This window comes from Halictus rubicundus, chromosome 7 (assembly GCF_050948215.1).
Source record: "Halictus rubicundus isolate RS-2024b chromosome 7, iyHalRubi1_principal, whole genome shotgun sequence".
Taxonomy (NCBI): Eukaryota; Metazoa; Arthropoda; class Insecta; order Hymenoptera; family Halictidae; genus Halictus; species Halictus rubicundus.
Window position 1 is genome coordinate 12,690,069 of NC_135155.1, and position 16,331 is coordinate 12,706,399.

Consider the following 16,331-nt stretch of genomic DNA (forward strand, 5'->3'; position numbering starts at 1 on the left):
GGGAGGAAAAAGTTACTCTCTCTCTCTCTCTCTCTCTCTCTCTCTCTCTCTCTCTCTCTCTCTCTCTCTCTCTCTCTCTCTCTGCCAGTACCGGAGTACATATGTGCGACAGAGATGAGACGTGTCACATGATCGGGCCGCGGCGGAAGCATAGGGAATAGCGCGGTAGAAGGGGAAGTTGGAGTGGGGGAACAAGTCTTGATCTGGCAATACTGGGCACAGCTACGAGCAAATGATTCAGCGGAGGGGGGTAGGCCATAGCACAGTCGTAGCTGTGACAATGCGTGTAACAAATACATATAGCCTTGCCAGCAGGGGCGTGGCTTCGTGCCCGCCATTCTGTGTATGCCTAGGGGAAAAAAATCGCTGCTCGTACGCACAGACGCTGAACAGCTCTGTAGTATAGGAATATTTAGGGTGAATGTGTGTGCTTTATTTCTGCTCTTACCTAATAGTTAGCATTTATTTCTGCTCTTACCCAATAGTTAACACGTTCCAATTGCGCGTATCGAATCAATGTGCAAATCGGTAGTGTTGAATTTCCCGAAGAAGAGCTGTCGCGTAAAATTTGATCAACGGCCGATCGTAATCGCTGTAGACAGGCCGAGTGCTATTTAATTACGATCATTTGCACGAATACGTGATTTGAAGCGTTCGCCCGCGAATAGACAAATAAACCGAAAACGATAAATCGAGTACGTGAGCCCTTGATGGCACAATCAACTTGAGAAGCGAACTGAAAGCTCGTCGACGATTGGAATTGTTGCTTAACAATGGCGGCCGTGCGCATGAATAATGATCATTGACGTCGGTAATAACGGACCTACACTTGTTCGAATATTACATGAAGCGTGTCGGAAGAGCGGTGTTTTTAATGAGCAGCATTTAATGTGGTATGGTGATGTACTATTATTCTGGAATTACTGTTGCTATGGAAACCTTTTCTACAACTGTGCTATGGTCCATGCTTTGTATAGAACTCGTTAAAACGTTCTATAACTGTTTCAATGTACGGATGTTCAGGTTTGTATCAACTGTGTTTTTAAATTCTGATATCTTTTAGACTCGTGTTCCATAGTGGCTCGTATTTCGCGGGTTCTTGTTTCCTATAAATGAAAAGCCGGCATTTCGTCAATGTACAACTACTCTGTTTACATGTTTACAATGTATGGGGTGTTTCGCATGAGTACGAAGCATTTTGAAAAAAACAAAAACAAACATTTTCCCGGTAGCTTTACCAACCTGGATCCCCATCATATTTCTGTAATAATAACTTTTGCATATCGCTATGCGTCGGCTGCAGTGTAATTCAATACCGAGCTCGTTTAGCGCGACATAAAAGCGAAAAATTTTCAAGATCTTGTACAAAAAAATGTAAAAATTATCCTCAACGGTAGGAAAAATAATATGATAGTTCTAGATGTTACAAGAGAACACTTTGAAATTCGCACCTGATATTGTACAAGGAAAATATAAAATATTGCACTTGATATTGCAATAAAAAAATGCGAGAAATCGGCTTGTAGTAGTGCAAAAAAAATGTGACAATCGCACTGGATATTGTGTAAAAGTATCTGAAAATGTTCCTTGCTGTTGTGCAGAAAAAAATGGGAAAATCGTACTAGATATTCTGCAAAACAAAAAAAAAATGTGAAAGTCGCACCTCCTATTGTACAAAACGAAAACATGATCAAGACCACCACTGTGAATGTAATGGAAAAATTTCGTGGAATATCGAATGTGTGAATCATTCGCAGTTGAAAATTCATTGGAATTCATCTGCTTCGTAGATTGTCCGAAATTCATGATTTAGATTCTCATAAAATCAGAATACGTTCGAAGTAAATGCATTAAATCAGCTCGAGGGACAGTGCAGTTTCATAATTTAGTTAATTTAATTTTTTAGAATTTCGAACTATGAAACGACTTGATGAGCTGAGGCTTCCCGTTTCAAAGCGAATCCACTCTGGCAACTCTGTATGGTGTCAGAGAGAGGACATCTCTAATAGTGTTTTGTTCGTCGATATTGCATCTGTGCATAGGCGCTCTCGGAACTTTCGAAAATATGTGTCTCTAACTAGAGATCAACAACACTATTTTTAAAAATGGTACCATAAAAACTATTTTACTGTTCACCGAAATTATAAATTGCAGTAGAGCGACCATCTACTTCCTATGTTCATTATTCAAACGGTTTCTCTTTATGCAGAGTGTCCCAAAAATGTATGTCCTTGAAAGGAGCGATTCCTGTGGTGATTTGAACTAACATTTTCCTTTGCAAAAATTTTCTCCGCGGTTTTTTTAACGAGTTATTAACGAAAAACACGGACTAATCAGAGCACAGGTTCCGCTGAACACGGCGTTGGTATTGGCCGAGCGGGAATCCGTCCGTAGTAGCTACGTTCTGATTGGTCCGTGTTTTTTGTCAAATCTCTTCAGGAATCACCCCTTGCAAAAGAAGTACAACAGAATCGAAGACAGTGGTTTTTTTTTAGAGAAAAAATGTTCGTGAAATATCGATGTTGAAAAATTGAGTTTTGACAGGAAAAAATCTGTTTCTAGATCATCGCATTCTCACGCGCGAGAATCGAGGTTCGAGTATCTCTGGAAATAGTTTATCGATTTCGACGAAAACTATAATAACAAGCTCGAAGGTATTCGAGACCCGATGAATACCATGGCAATCTCTATGCAATCAAATGAAAAATCCCCAGACGAATTTCATAAATGAAAACAACACAAATATTTCCCTATTTTCGCCTCCGGTAGTTTTGCTTTTGGACTATCTAATGGACTTGTCGATTAAGTAATCTGTTCTTTCGTTTATACATCTTTTACGTGAACTGACTGAGTAAATTATTTTTAATTATTTTTCTAAACAGCAGATTTCATGCATTTGTATTTATTTTGATTTCCACTCTCGAAGAACATGTTTATTTATTTATTGCCGCTCCGTGGCAAGGTAAGCCTGTTCCGGCGCGACGCGGCGTCTGTTTACAATTTTTCGTAAACACGCCGTGGAGATGAGAGAGAAAACAGGTGCTCACTCTGGTCATACATATGTAAGGTGAGCTTTCAATTTTGAAAGCTACTCTTGGATTTTCGTATACGTGGCCCTCTCCGACCTCTCCACGACCTAACCACAACTCGTTCTATTTGCATGATTTTTCCATTACTAGATCAAATTCTGTATGTCAGCTATAATGCGAAGATGATGCGAATAGAATGAGTTGTGGAACTCTGAAAAATTCTTGTTAATAGCTTTTTAAACAAATACCCCTGGGGTTGTGGTAGCAGACGAAACGCTGTGTCCTTGTTCCGAGCATCTCGAACCCTGTCAAGTGGCTTTCTCGGACCCTTTGACTGCACTATGTAGAAGCGTCTTAGCATTAACAATAGCTCCATAGTTTATCAATACTTTGGCCACTTCCTTGTGTTTTCCTTTGACAGGCTTTCTCGGACCCTAAAATACTTTTTGCTTGCCGACCTGTGAGATGTGCATCGACCCTTAGTGTTGAATGTACACTGTATCAATGCCTTTATCGTCGTGTCTCTCATTGTCACAACAGTGTGGTCGGTTTTGCACCAGATATTTATTTAGGACAGTACAATAAACTGTTTACACGATTAAATTTGCGTAAAACGGCATTGTTGGGCAAGTTACAACACCTCGTGTCGCAGGAATGAATTCACTAATTATAGAGTCGTTATAAATTCGTCCGCAATGCAAAGGTTCGTTGCAAAGAGGTTCGACTGAATTTAAATGGTCATTTAGTAATTATGATTCGGTGGTCAGTGAAAATCGTGACAACACCATTTCAATTCTGTTTTGTTTGCGGCCGGTTTTTATGACGCAATCATTAAGCATTTTGGTGGCGAATAGAATAGAATGCGCATCGTTGCATAGAGATTATACCGAAGCGAGTGTATGATACGGTTGAAAGGCTGTCAAAGCCAGATGCAAGTGGAGCTCTCGTGCGAACTAGTTCGGAACGTATTTGCAATAGCTTGTCGAGGGAACTCTACACACCACGAGTTAAAAGTTTCGTATTGTGACCCGCCTTTAGAGATATCTCGATTCTCCAAAACGTTAACTCGGATTACAGTTCCCGAGAAGTTTCCTAAAATCAACCGTATATATCCTATTAAATTAGTCTAAATATCTGACTTAACTATGGTGATATGAAAAATCTTCTCAAAACAACGGTGTACTATTTCAAGTGTCATCGGTATTTTTTATTTTTAGTGGCACCTTGTATATCATCGTCAATATTCTTGTAGATCATGAAAAGACGAATTCAACGACTGTAATAACTATATCGTTTGGATTACCCATTCTCGAGATATCCGAGTTTGAAAGCATCGATTATGTTACTTTTCAGACAGAAATATCTCGAGACGAAATAATCGGAACAGTCTAGTGATGGTAGTCGTTGGACTCGTCTGTTCATGCTCTACAAGAATGCCCAAGAAAATACATAGGGTTCCGCATAAAAAAAATCGGCGACCTTCAAATCTTGTTAATAAATAGACACAAATATCTGAAGATTGATTCGTCGAAATGCTATAGGCATGGCAGTCATTGGATTCGTATTTTGGCGCTTTAAAAGAATACAGAAGAAAATATGCAAGGTGTCGTAAAAAAAAAAAATACCGAAGAAGATATCCATTGGGCATAGAGTAACAAACGATTCATCTCAAGCGCACCACTTGTGTCCTTAACTTTGCACGTTCAATGGTTGAAAATTATTTCGCTTGTATAAACAAATGTGAACAGATGTTCGTTTACCTAAACGATTGCTATGATACCACCGTTCCGTGGTGATCGGGACGTCTCTCGGTTTGCATGTCACCGTGTTTTTCTTCGCCGGCAAGAAAAACAGAAACCATTTTCCGTAACACGATGTGACTAGGGAACCGGAGACAGAGAAACCCATGCATTCGAAATAGGCGTCGTGTCCATTAGCCCTCGAATTTTCGGATGCGTAGGTGTGTCGGCTGAATCATCCTCCTTAGACCGAAATAAACGAGACTGACACTTTGCCGGGGCAAAAAGCAGAGTGACCGGTCGCAAACCCTGCTCACGGGAGACCGAAAGAACCTAAATAAGTTAGGGTACTGAGCGGGACCGAGATTCGCCTGATCGATCTCGCCTTCTAACACGATGACTCTACCGGACCAGCAATAAAACAAACTCTCATTTCTGTATGTATTCGCAGTCAAATAACCACCGACAGAATTCGCAAAAATCAGAAATTAACTGAGCATCCTATACTTCTTTCCGACTGACGCCAGTTCATTTTTGCAAGATTTTTCCTGCTTTTTTGCTATACGTCACGTAAATCCGAGATACTGTGCATTTGCTTTGAAGATAGCAAGTAAGATATAGAATGTACAAAGCGTACATTCCCTACCTTTGACTGTACCAACGACGATTCTATACGTTCGTCTGAGCCGACGACTTACAGAGAATGGTTGCAAATGGCTCCGTTTATGCTCCCTCGCGTTCATGTACCGCGTTTGTGCAGGTTTGTAGCACGTGCAAATTTTATGAGATGCAAGTTTGGGATTAGTAACATCGAATAATGTGTAACATATAATAAACTTTAATATTCGAACGTCAACTGTAACTGTAACAACAATGGCAATAACAATAAAACAACGTAACGAAAAGCACTCGTGTCGTGCGTAAAGAAGTTCGAAAAATAATACTGTAGGTATCGCGACAGGAAAGGAAACGCCGGGAGAAATGCTCGAAGACAATCTGTCCGTTTTCTTGGACGCACGAAGGGCGTCCCGAGAACAAGGGGGCGAGGGAAAACACCCTATTCGTCTTGGGAAAGTAAAAGAAAGGAAAGTCCTTTATAAGAAACGCAAAGGCTGGAAAGCGTTTAACCGTGACAGCCAAGGCTCTGGCACTTGTCACCTTTATTGGCCCCCTCGAGATCGGCCGCACACGCTGTGCCCTTCGGCGTAAAAAGAAAATGTCCTACGTCGAGGCATCTTTCCGTACCGAGAGCATACGCTACGCAAGGAAGCCTGTGTGTCACTAAACTGTATAAGAAAACGTAGACTTTTGAACATTTTCTACGATAGTTTATCTCTCATCGTCGTAGGAATTTTTTAAAAATAAACGGCCAACGATTTTCGGTCTAACCTGTATTTGAAGAATTTTTAAGGATTTTATGTGTTTTTGATAAAAACGAGTAGTTAGAACATATTGTCGCATTATTTTTGGCTCATTAAAATAATTAAAAAGAAGAAGAAAGAAACGCGTATGTAGTTCCTGTATCTTGCAATTAATGTAGACAATATTTATTGTACACAAACATCAATGGTCTGCTAATTACTTCTACACGAGCCAGAATAAATCAGAAAAATACTGCCTTCACTAAATCGCCACAGTTGCTAACGAATTCTTTTCCTTTTTCTCGCAGAAAATACTAGATAGCGAACATGTTTACGAACATTGCAACATAATCTGCTTAAAAACACCTGCAGAACTCAGTATGTATTAACCCTTTGCGGTCGAGAATTATTTCAACTATATTTCTCGCTGGGTCGAATATATGTTTTGTATAAAACGAGATTATATACTAAAAAGTTAAGTAAAAATATTCAGTAAAAAATATTGTGTCCAATGAAATTATTTTGTTGTTTTTGAGAATAATAATATGGTTTGGTTTTTGGGCTGGTTATTGCGCTGCATGTACTGACACCGAACACTGCATGCAATTAATGTGAAAGGGATAGCGAAAAAGTAACGGTTAATATAATTTGTGTTGTACGCTGACTTGCAAATGTTCGTTATTATTACTACAATTTAAATTTCTAAAACAGTTTACAGATAATGTATATTTAATATTGACATGCATAAGCAAAATATATTTGCGGCTTAGGGGTGACATTCGACCTAATAAATAAGAGTATGATGACGCGGCATTCGACAGCAAAGGGTTAATAAGAATCATACTTTCCTTTCAGTCTACAGTATCCCGTCATAGTTGGTAACAGTTTTTTTTCCGTTTCTCATCAAAGTTATAGGACAAAGGTTTAAGACAATTTAAATTGGTAGACATAGCGAGAAAAATAATGAGTGTTGATTTTTCAAACATTTTAAGGCAACAGATATAACGTCGTGTCACTAATGTGAGTTGCATAACTCCACGTGGCTAAAAGCAGAGCCACTGTCACGCGCGCGACAATAACACTTTCGCGGGGGATATTGTCGCAGTGATAGAAGGATTATCCGTTAGGCGATCACTATGTGAGGCAAGTCGCGTACGGATACGGACGGGTTAAACCTTCCTCGTGCCTGGTAATAGAGAAATATCGCCGGGGATCAAGGAAAATTCGTTCTAGCTGGGGAAATATTAGGTGCCGGAAAAGACTCGTTCCTAAGTTAATAACGCGCACACACACACCTTTAGATTGGACAATTTTTTTTTTGCTTCAACCGTAAAAGCTATAATAATGTTTCATGTGTAGAATCACCCTATAGACTCTACCGAATCCAACGATATTTTGATTTATAGCCGTATGAATGTTTAAACATGTCCAAAAAATAGTTAAAGGAGAAAGACACACTCTTAACGCAACAACTTGTTTTAACGTTTCTTTATTTCAACAATTTTTAGGTAGTAGGTCGGGAATACGTTGTTAAGGAATGTAAACGTTATAATAAACAAAATAACAATTTATTACTATGGTAACAAAAAAAAAAGAGTATCATCTGACAATCTGTACGGTGAAACGATTCGTCAATTGAATGCGTGAAATCATTCGAAATATTGGCTACAGCGGTCAGACATACTATGCAGCGTGTAACGTTCGACGTCAAAACATTGGGCCTACGGGAGCGGCCGAGGTGGGGATCAACAGACGTAACGATAGGCTTCGATTTGTTTATGTACCGTCCCGGGGCTGTTCTGTATAGAGAGGTTTACGACAGATCATTACTGTTAGCTTCTCGCCGTTCCAAGGAAAATTCTTCGGCAGGATATTTTTCTACGCGTCCACCGTCAACGTTTTTCTTTTTTCAAGACGGCAACGAACCGGAACGTTCAGAACCTTCGCCGTGTTTACTTGAGCTGTTTGACGAATTGTTTCGCCGTACAGGTTGTCAGATGATACTCTTTTTTTTTTTTTGTTACCATAGTAATAAATTGTTATTGCGTTTGTCATAACGTTTAAATTCCCAAACAACGAATTTTCTACCTATTACCACGACGAACTCTGAAAAGTTCTAGTTAATAGCTTTTTTAAACAAATACAGTGTTGGCATCTCCTGGGGTGTAGAGGGGAGTAGAGAGTTGTTTCATCAAGTCGCAGGAACGTTTCCTATTTCCATGATGTTGTAAAGGAGAGATACCGATGTGGAAACGTAGCAACCTGTACCGTTACTTGTATTGATATTCGAAAAACTTCGAACGAATGAACATTGATCTTAGTTTCATCACTTGCACAGACATAATTACGTCAGTCAATTATGAAACACAGGGTCGAGGGTGCCCCAACCGTGCGGCATATCAGAGGGCGCTGGAGTGCGGCAGAGCAAATCCTTTCATCTTATCATGACAGGTTCAAAACATACTTTTTTTTTTTGACATTTTAGAAGAACAGCATTTTACAAATGTACATTTACAAATTGATAAACGCATTCGAGAAAATAACGAAAACACAGCTGCTTTTTATTTTTTTCTGCCCCAACTGCGAATGTTATGCGAATGATACACGATACGATTTCGTGGACTCGTCTCAATGCAACGTTAAATTTTTTTACAACAATAAGAATACTTAAGTAGATTTAAACAAACGGCATCGCCAACGTATGTAGGTACATTGGGTATTTTTCAACTTCGACAGTTTATTCTGCTTTAACTATAAGAAATTGTACAAATGTTTATTATTTGGAATCGCTCTGTAGATTTTTCTAAGTACAACAGTATTTATAACATTATAAATACTGAAACCTGTTCAAACAACGTACGAAGCTTAACTATCGTTAACAAGTTCAGTCTTGTAATTCAATCTTTCATTTAAAATCCATACGGCTTATCCTTACCCATAACGATTCTCTGCACTCAACTACGTCAACGTACAATTTGTCAACTTTAAGAAACAGTGCCATTAGCCTTTGCATCAGCAACATCGCCGTTCGCCTCAGACTCATCCTTCTTGCTCCTAATATTCAACCAGTAGCCATTAGGAGGAAGTAGCATTATAGTCTTCGTGCTAAACCTCAGAGGTACAGTCGTCTTTTCGCAAGCTTCGATGACGCAATCCTTCAGCAAAAGGCAGAACAATGTCTTAGCCTCCATTATGGCAAACCTGTTACCAATGCATACCCTAGGACCCAAACCAAACGGAAGATAAGCATTCGGCGGAACTTCGCCGTTTAGGAATCTCTCTGGCCTGAAGTTCTCAGGATCCTTATAATATTTAGAATCGTAGTGTAGGCCATTTGGGAGGAACCATAGCGACTCTCCAGGTTTGACCTTGACGGGTTTAGCACCCGGTTTTGCCGGAGGAAGTTCGAACTCTTTCACGCAGATTCTGTCGAGAAATGTTGCTATCGGATACATTCGCAAGGTTTCATCTACGACTGCGTCCATGTAGGTCATTTCCTTGATCACGTCATAAGTTGATTGACCCTCTGCCATTTTGCGATGTGCTTCTTCTACTTCGAGCAAGACTTTCGATTGAACTTCCGGGTTGGTGGCGATCATTTGAGCGACCATGCACATCATTAATGCCGTTGTGTCGAACCCGCCCAGGAAGAACACGAATGCTTGATTTGTCATGTCGTCGACAGTGAGGCGCTTCCCGTCCTTGTCACGAGAGTCCATCATTAGCTGAATCATGTCTGGTCGCTGGATACCCTGGTCATCGAAGCAGAAAGATTAAGTTAATGTACGGTGATTAAGTCGGTTGATTAGGTGAGCACGATTTTGGTTGCATAAATTCTGAGATATGTACAGTGGATCCAACAAGTATTTGAACATAAAATTTCTTATTGACGATATTCCACCTGTTGTACAATTTCTTAGAAAACAATCGTACAGCAATAAACTTGGACATAGATTAAGGCTTGAAGATTCACCCCGTAGTAGAAACATAAGATGTACAAGATGTACTAAATGTACATGTATGAATTCTGGAAAACTAAGCACGCTGCTAATCAATCTACTAATCAGGCTACTAAGCTAATTAGTCTACGAATCGATCTACTATACTAAACACATTATCAAGCTACTAATTTACAGTGTACAAACACTCAACCATCACCAAAACTCCCAAGTGAACCACATCAACTCAAAACTCACCTTCTCATCCCTCATCCTAGTAGTCTCAGCAACAACCTTGGTGAAGAACTTCCTGGGCCTGCTCCCAAAAATCTTGATACCCAACAGCCGGGAAATAGTCGGAAAATTCCTGCCAATCAGCATCTTCAGCGACACCCAGGTACCGAAATTAAGCGTCTCCCTTCCGAGCTTATAGAAATCATTGTCCGGATTTTTCAGCGAGTCCACAGCAATTCCGAAGCTGCAGGTAGCTACGACATCGTTCGCATAACGTCTAAAAAGATCCTGCGTATCCCAGGCTCGTCCTTTCTTCGACTCCTGAGCAACGAAGGCACTCGTTTTCTCTGCGCAATCGATGATCAATTTGAACATCGCTTTCATCTTCGCTGAAGTAAAAGCTGGACTAAGCAACTTCCTCATCTCCCTCCAAGTATCTCCTCTTAGGGCGAAAAGGTTCTTGCCCATCAGTGGATCCATTTCTTCATTAACAAATCCTATGTGGTCAGTAAATTGATCGAAGTGCTTCACGGCGATCGAGGTGATCAACTCAGGATCCCGGATCACGATTATTGGAGCAACAAGGTTGTAGAAGCCGAAGTACTTCAGGTCTCGGAACTTGAAGTAAACATCTCGTAGGTAATTGCCGATGAATTGTCTCCGGAACAGCACTGGAGCCATGTTGCCCACGATCGGCCATGGTTTCATGTATTGAATGCCTCTTTCCTCGAAACCTGTGGCTCTGCTCCATAAGAAACGGTAAGCTAATATGCATAGGAGGACCACCGCTAGGGCGGTTGTTACAGGATCCATTTTTGATGAATTGTTGTCGGAGCGATTTTGGTTATAGTTGGTTGGGGATCCTCTTGCGATGGATTCCCGTGCACAACTGGGAACGCAACGCCGATCGTTGGCATAAAAACTACTTGGACATGTGACTCCTGACGTTATTGTCGTTGATAAGCGCTGAGTGCTCGTTGGCTCCAGAATCTGCGTGTCGCGTGTGAAGAGCTTACGATGTAACGAGTAGTTAGAAATAGCTTTACGAGAATCTTGAAATTCTTGAGGAAGCAGTTTAGGTTGCTTGTGTTGATATTCGAAAGAGTTGGGTATTGTTCGAATAAACATTGATCATAGTTATCCGAGTAAATTCTGTTTATTCGAATATTTTATTATCATGTCATACATGTGTTATAGCTAAATTTAATTTTTCCACGCGCACACAAGTTGCGCCAATCAATTATGATTGACAGTCGACATATTCGGGGGATGCTGAAATCTTGACAGAATTAATTAACAAGTAATTTTTTTCTGCTGTAATTGTAATGATTGTACGAATGAGTCTTGTGAATATTACGTGTCATAATTAAATATCGATGTATTCATAAATATATATTTTAAAAAATTGGGTCACGAACGAAATGTATCATTAAAATGTGATATGAACGAGAATGCATTATGAAATTGAAATTCACTCGTTACCGACAATTAATGTACTACGATCAAAGATCGAGAGGAAACCTGCTATCACATGAAATGGAGCGATGGTTCGAGGGAATTAGCGTATGCAAAACGATGTTATTAAACCTAATAGCATAGGTATTGAATCGTCGAATTTATTGAACTGAACCAGTGCGTGTTCGCGAGTTCGCATTCAGCTAGGCGGCTACCCATTGTTCAATATTTTGATACGGTAACAACTGTTAGAAACGGAATTCTGTTATTCCTTTCGGTATCGGTGGGCTGAAAGGTACACGTGGACCGCGAGTATAGTAAACTGTCTAAAATTTTTACTGCTCCAACGAAAATGCTATGCGAATTTTTCTTGCATAGAATGACTCTATAGACTCTTTTCAATACGGCATTATTTTTCATAATAACATTGTGAATGTTTTGACGTGTTTAAAGAATTGTTAAGCGGAGCAAGGCATCATTAACGCACGAATTTCCTCGGATATTTGACGAGCTTAAGAATTCTTTCTGCTTTAACCGAGGAACCTATGCGAAAGATTCTTAAGTAGAATGCTTCTACAAACACTTCGGAACGCAACACTAATTTTTTAAATTGATCGTGTAAATCTTACAACGTGATTAAAAACTTGTTAAGCGGAGTAGAATGCCTTTAGCGCACCAAGTATCTCAAGCGCTTCGTTCTCTTTAAATATTCTTTTGAAAATGTTTAGGCATTCATAAGTCTACGAATAAAAATATCATTGAGAGAGAGAGTCTACAGAATCACTCTGCACAAGACACATTCGTACAACGATTACAATTACAGCAGAAAAATAATAATATTCAAAAACAAAAAATATTTAAGAGATTCTATATTTTTTTTAAATATTTTTAAATATTTAATATTTTTAGTTAATATTTTTTTTTTATTTTAATAATAATATTCTGTCAATATTTCAGCGTTTCGCGAACATGTTGACCGTAAATCATAATCGATTGACTCAATCTTGCTTGTGCCTGGAAAAACTAACATCAACTACAACACATGAATGAAATAATAATAAAATATTCGAATAAACAGAATTTACTCGAACGACTATGATCAATGTTTATTCGAACAATATCCAACTCTTTCGATTATCATTACAAGCAACAGTACAGGTTACCACGTACCTGCTTCCTCAACAATTAGAACATTCTCACAAAACGATTTATAACTACTCGTTACATCATAAGCTCTTCACATGCGGAACGAACATTCTGGAGATAACGAACACTCGGCGCTTATCAACGACAATAACGTCCGAAGTCACATGTCCAAGTAGTATTTACTCCAACGATCGCCGTTGCGTTTCTAGTCGCGCACGGGAATCCATCGCAAGAGGATCCCCAACAAGCTATAACCAGAATTGCTCCGACAACTATTCATTAAAAATGGATCCAGTAACAACAGCCCTAGCCGTGGTCCTCCTGTGCATATTAGCCTACCGTTTCTTCTGGAGCAGAGCCACAAGTTTCGATGAAAAAGGCATTCAATACACGAAACCATGGCCCATCGTGGGCAACATGGCTCCAGTGCTGTTCCGGACACAATTCATCGGCGATTACCTACGAGATGTTTACTTCAAGTTCCGAGATCTGAAGTACTTCGGCTTCTACAACCTTACTTCTCCAATGATCGTGATCCGGGATCCTGAGTTGATCACCTCGATCGCCGTGAAGCACTTCGATCACTTTACTGACCACGTAGCAATGGTGAATGAGGAAATGGATCCACTGATGGGCAAGAACCTTTTCGCCCTAAGAGGAGATACTTGGAGGGAGATGAGGAAGTTGCTTAGTCCAGCTTTTACTTCAGCGAAGATGAAAACGATGTTCAAATTGATCACCGATTGCGCAGAGAGAACCGGTGCCTTCGTTGCTCAGGAGTCGAAGAAAGGGCGAGCCTGGGATATGCAGGATCTTTTTAGACGTTATGCGAACGATGTCATAGCTACCTGCAGCTTCGGAATTGCTGTGGACTCGCTGAAAAATCCGGACAATGATTTCTATAAGCTCGGAAGGGAGACGCTTAATTTCGGTACTTGGGTGTCGCTGAAGATAATGTTTGCCAGGAATTTTCCTACCATTTCCCGGCTGTTGGGTATCAAGATTTTTGGGAGCAGGCCCAGGAAGTTTTTCACCAAGGTTGTTGCTGAGACCACTAGGATGAGGGATGAGAAGGTGAGTTATCAGTTGATATGGTTGAGTTGGGAGTTTTGGTGACGGTTGAGTGTTTGTGTGATCGATAGTGGGTCGCTGATTAGTAGTAGATCGATTCGTAGACACAGTGGACATAAAATGTATTCAAACACTTAATTTCCTGGTCCCGAGAAATTGTTGATGCTTCTACTAAGGGGTGAATCTTCAAGCTTTAATCTATGTCCAAGTTTATTGCTGTACGAATGTTTTTTACGAAATTACAATGAATTTCGGCAATTTCTCGAGATTCAGAAATTTTATGTTCAATTACTTTTTGGATACACTGTACATATCTTAGAACTTAAACGACCAACACCGTTCCGCATGTACCTAATCTCCTCTAATCTCTCTGCTCCCACGACCAGGGCATCCACCGACCAGACATGATACAGCTGATGATGGACTCCCGTGACAATGGCGGCAAACGCCTCTCCGTCGACGAGATGACGAACCAAGCATTCGTGTTCTTCCTGGCCGGATTCGAAACGACAACAGCAATGATGTGCTTGGTCGCTCAAATGATCGCCACTAATCCGGAAGTTCAATCGAAAGTCTTGCTCGAAGTCGAAGAAGCCCATCAGAAGATAACAGAGGGTCAACCAACTTATGACGTGATCAAGGAAATGACCTACATGGACGCAGTCGTAGATGAAACCTTGCGAATGTATCCGATAGCAACATTTTTCGACAGAGTCTGCGTGAAAGAGTTCGAACTTCCTCCAGCAAAACCGGGTGCTAAACCCGTCAAGGTTAAACCTGGAGAGTCGCTATGGTTCCTCCCATCTGGCCTACACTACGATTCTAAATATTATAAGGATCCTGAGAACTTCAGGCCAGAGAGATTCCTAAACGGCGAAGTTCCGCAGAATGCTTATCTTCCTTTTGGTTTGGGTCCTAGGATTTGCATTGGCAACAGGTTTGCCATAATGGAGACTAAGGTACTGCTCTACCACTTGATGAAGAGTTGCGTTCTCGGTCCTTGCGAGAAGACGACTGTACCTCTGAGGTTTAGCCCGAAAACTGTAATGATACTTCCCCTTACTGGCTACTGGTTGAATATTACGACCAAAAAGGACGAGTCTAAGGCGAACGGTCATGTTTCTAATGGAAAGACTAATGGCACCGTTTCTTAAGTTTGGGAAATTGTATGTTGATGTAGTTGAGTGAAGAGAATTGTTATGGGTGAGTAATATTCGTATGGGTTTTATGGTTGATGCAGAAGCTATTCTTCAAATGGAAGATTGTCTGAGATGATTGAGTGCGTGTAGAAGGGTGGATGCGGGTGTGCGGGGACGGATGAAGGGCGAGCAGCGGGGACGCGAGAGCCGCCGAATGTTTAGATGTAGCGGGCGTTGCTCTGCATACCACCTTCGCGTTGCTAGTCAGCTGAGCGAAAAACACTAGGACGAATCGCGCCTAGGACAAGCTGCCGTTGCTCCGTGCGAAGGCAAAGGAGCCATGCGGTATAAAGCAGGGCAAGCGGGCGGCGCGCGGCAGATAGAGAGATAGAGAGAGAGAGAGAGAGAGAGAGAGAGAGAGAGAGAGAGAGAGAGAATCGCTTAGTTGAATTTCCGAATATAGTCGTAGTCGAGTCGAGTGGGAAAGGATTGCATTTGATTGGAATTGCGTGAGCGCGGTAAAACAAGCAACAATCAGTGTCGTCGTGTTGTGACCTGTATTTGTTTTCCTGCCAATAAACGTTGCGTACAAAACTAGGCGGCTTCGTTCCCATACTATTATTATTCAAACGGTTTTGAATGTTTATGATGAGATTGGCAAATATACTATTGTATTTGGGAGATTCTACAGAATCATTCTACGTAAGAAATGATCGTGTAGCTTCCACATTCAGAGAGCCCAAAATTGTTAAAGTTGAAAAGTGTGTGAGAGTATTGAATGAGTTAATGGTGCGTTGTGAGCTTCGTACATTGTTTAAACGGAGTTGAATGTTTAGAATGATATCAAATACTGTGCTTGCTGTATGTAGGAAAGCCTGCAGAACAGTGGTAACTAAGAAACGTTTGTACAATTTTGATGCTTAAAACAGAATAAATTGTTGAGGATGAAATATATCCGAAAACCCACAATACGTTAGCGATGCCCCGTTCCTTTAAACGTCCTATAAAAAATGTTCAGATACCTATACTGCTATAAAAAAAATGTACCGTTGCATCCAGAAGAGTCCACAGAGAAAAGTAAAAAGCCCCTGTATTTCCGGTACTTTCTCGAACGCGGTTATCAAATTTTGAAAGTACAATATATAAAACGCTGTTCTTGTGATATATTGAAACAAAAATGACGTTTCGGATTTGTCATGATAGAGTTCCTGTCCTGTTA

The 16,331-nt window shown here is 40.5% G+C and overlaps 4 protein-coding genes across 6 annotated transcripts in view; 2 read left to right on the forward strand and 2 right to left on the reverse strand.

Moving 5' to 3' along the window:
* Positions 1–16,331, reverse strand: part of LOC143355506 (dynein axonemal heavy chain 1) — a 114,290-nt gene that overhangs the window by 60,007 nt on the left and 37,952 nt on the right. The gene's annotated exons all lie outside the window — the stretch shown is intronic.
* The window catches only part of LOC143355516 (uncharacterized), a 42,679-nt gene that overhangs the window by 9,800 nt on the left and 16,548 nt on the right, over positions 1–16,331 (forward strand). The window lies entirely within an intron of this gene.
* On the reverse strand, positions 8,670–11,129 carry LOC143355513 (cytochrome P450 9e2-like). The gene is made up of 2 exons (XM_076790366.1): positions 10,326–11,129; positions 8,670–9,881 (listed from the first exon to the last, which is right to left on the reverse strand). Exons 1-2 carry the CDS (start codon positions 11,112–11,114, stop codon positions 9,114–9,116), a joined length of 1,557 nt encoding a protein of 518 aa, XP_076646481.1. The 5' UTR covers positions 11,115–11,129; the 3' UTR covers positions 8,670–9,113.
* LOC143355514 (cytochrome P450 9e2-like) lies at positions 13,067–15,382 on the forward strand. Its single transcript, XM_076790367.1, has 2 exons — positions 13,067–13,976; positions 14,360–15,382. Exons 1-2 carry the CDS (start codon positions 13,188–13,190, stop codon positions 15,125–15,127), a joined length of 1,557 nt encoding a protein of 518 aa, XP_076646482.1. The 5' UTR covers positions 13,067–13,187; the 3' UTR covers positions 15,128–15,382.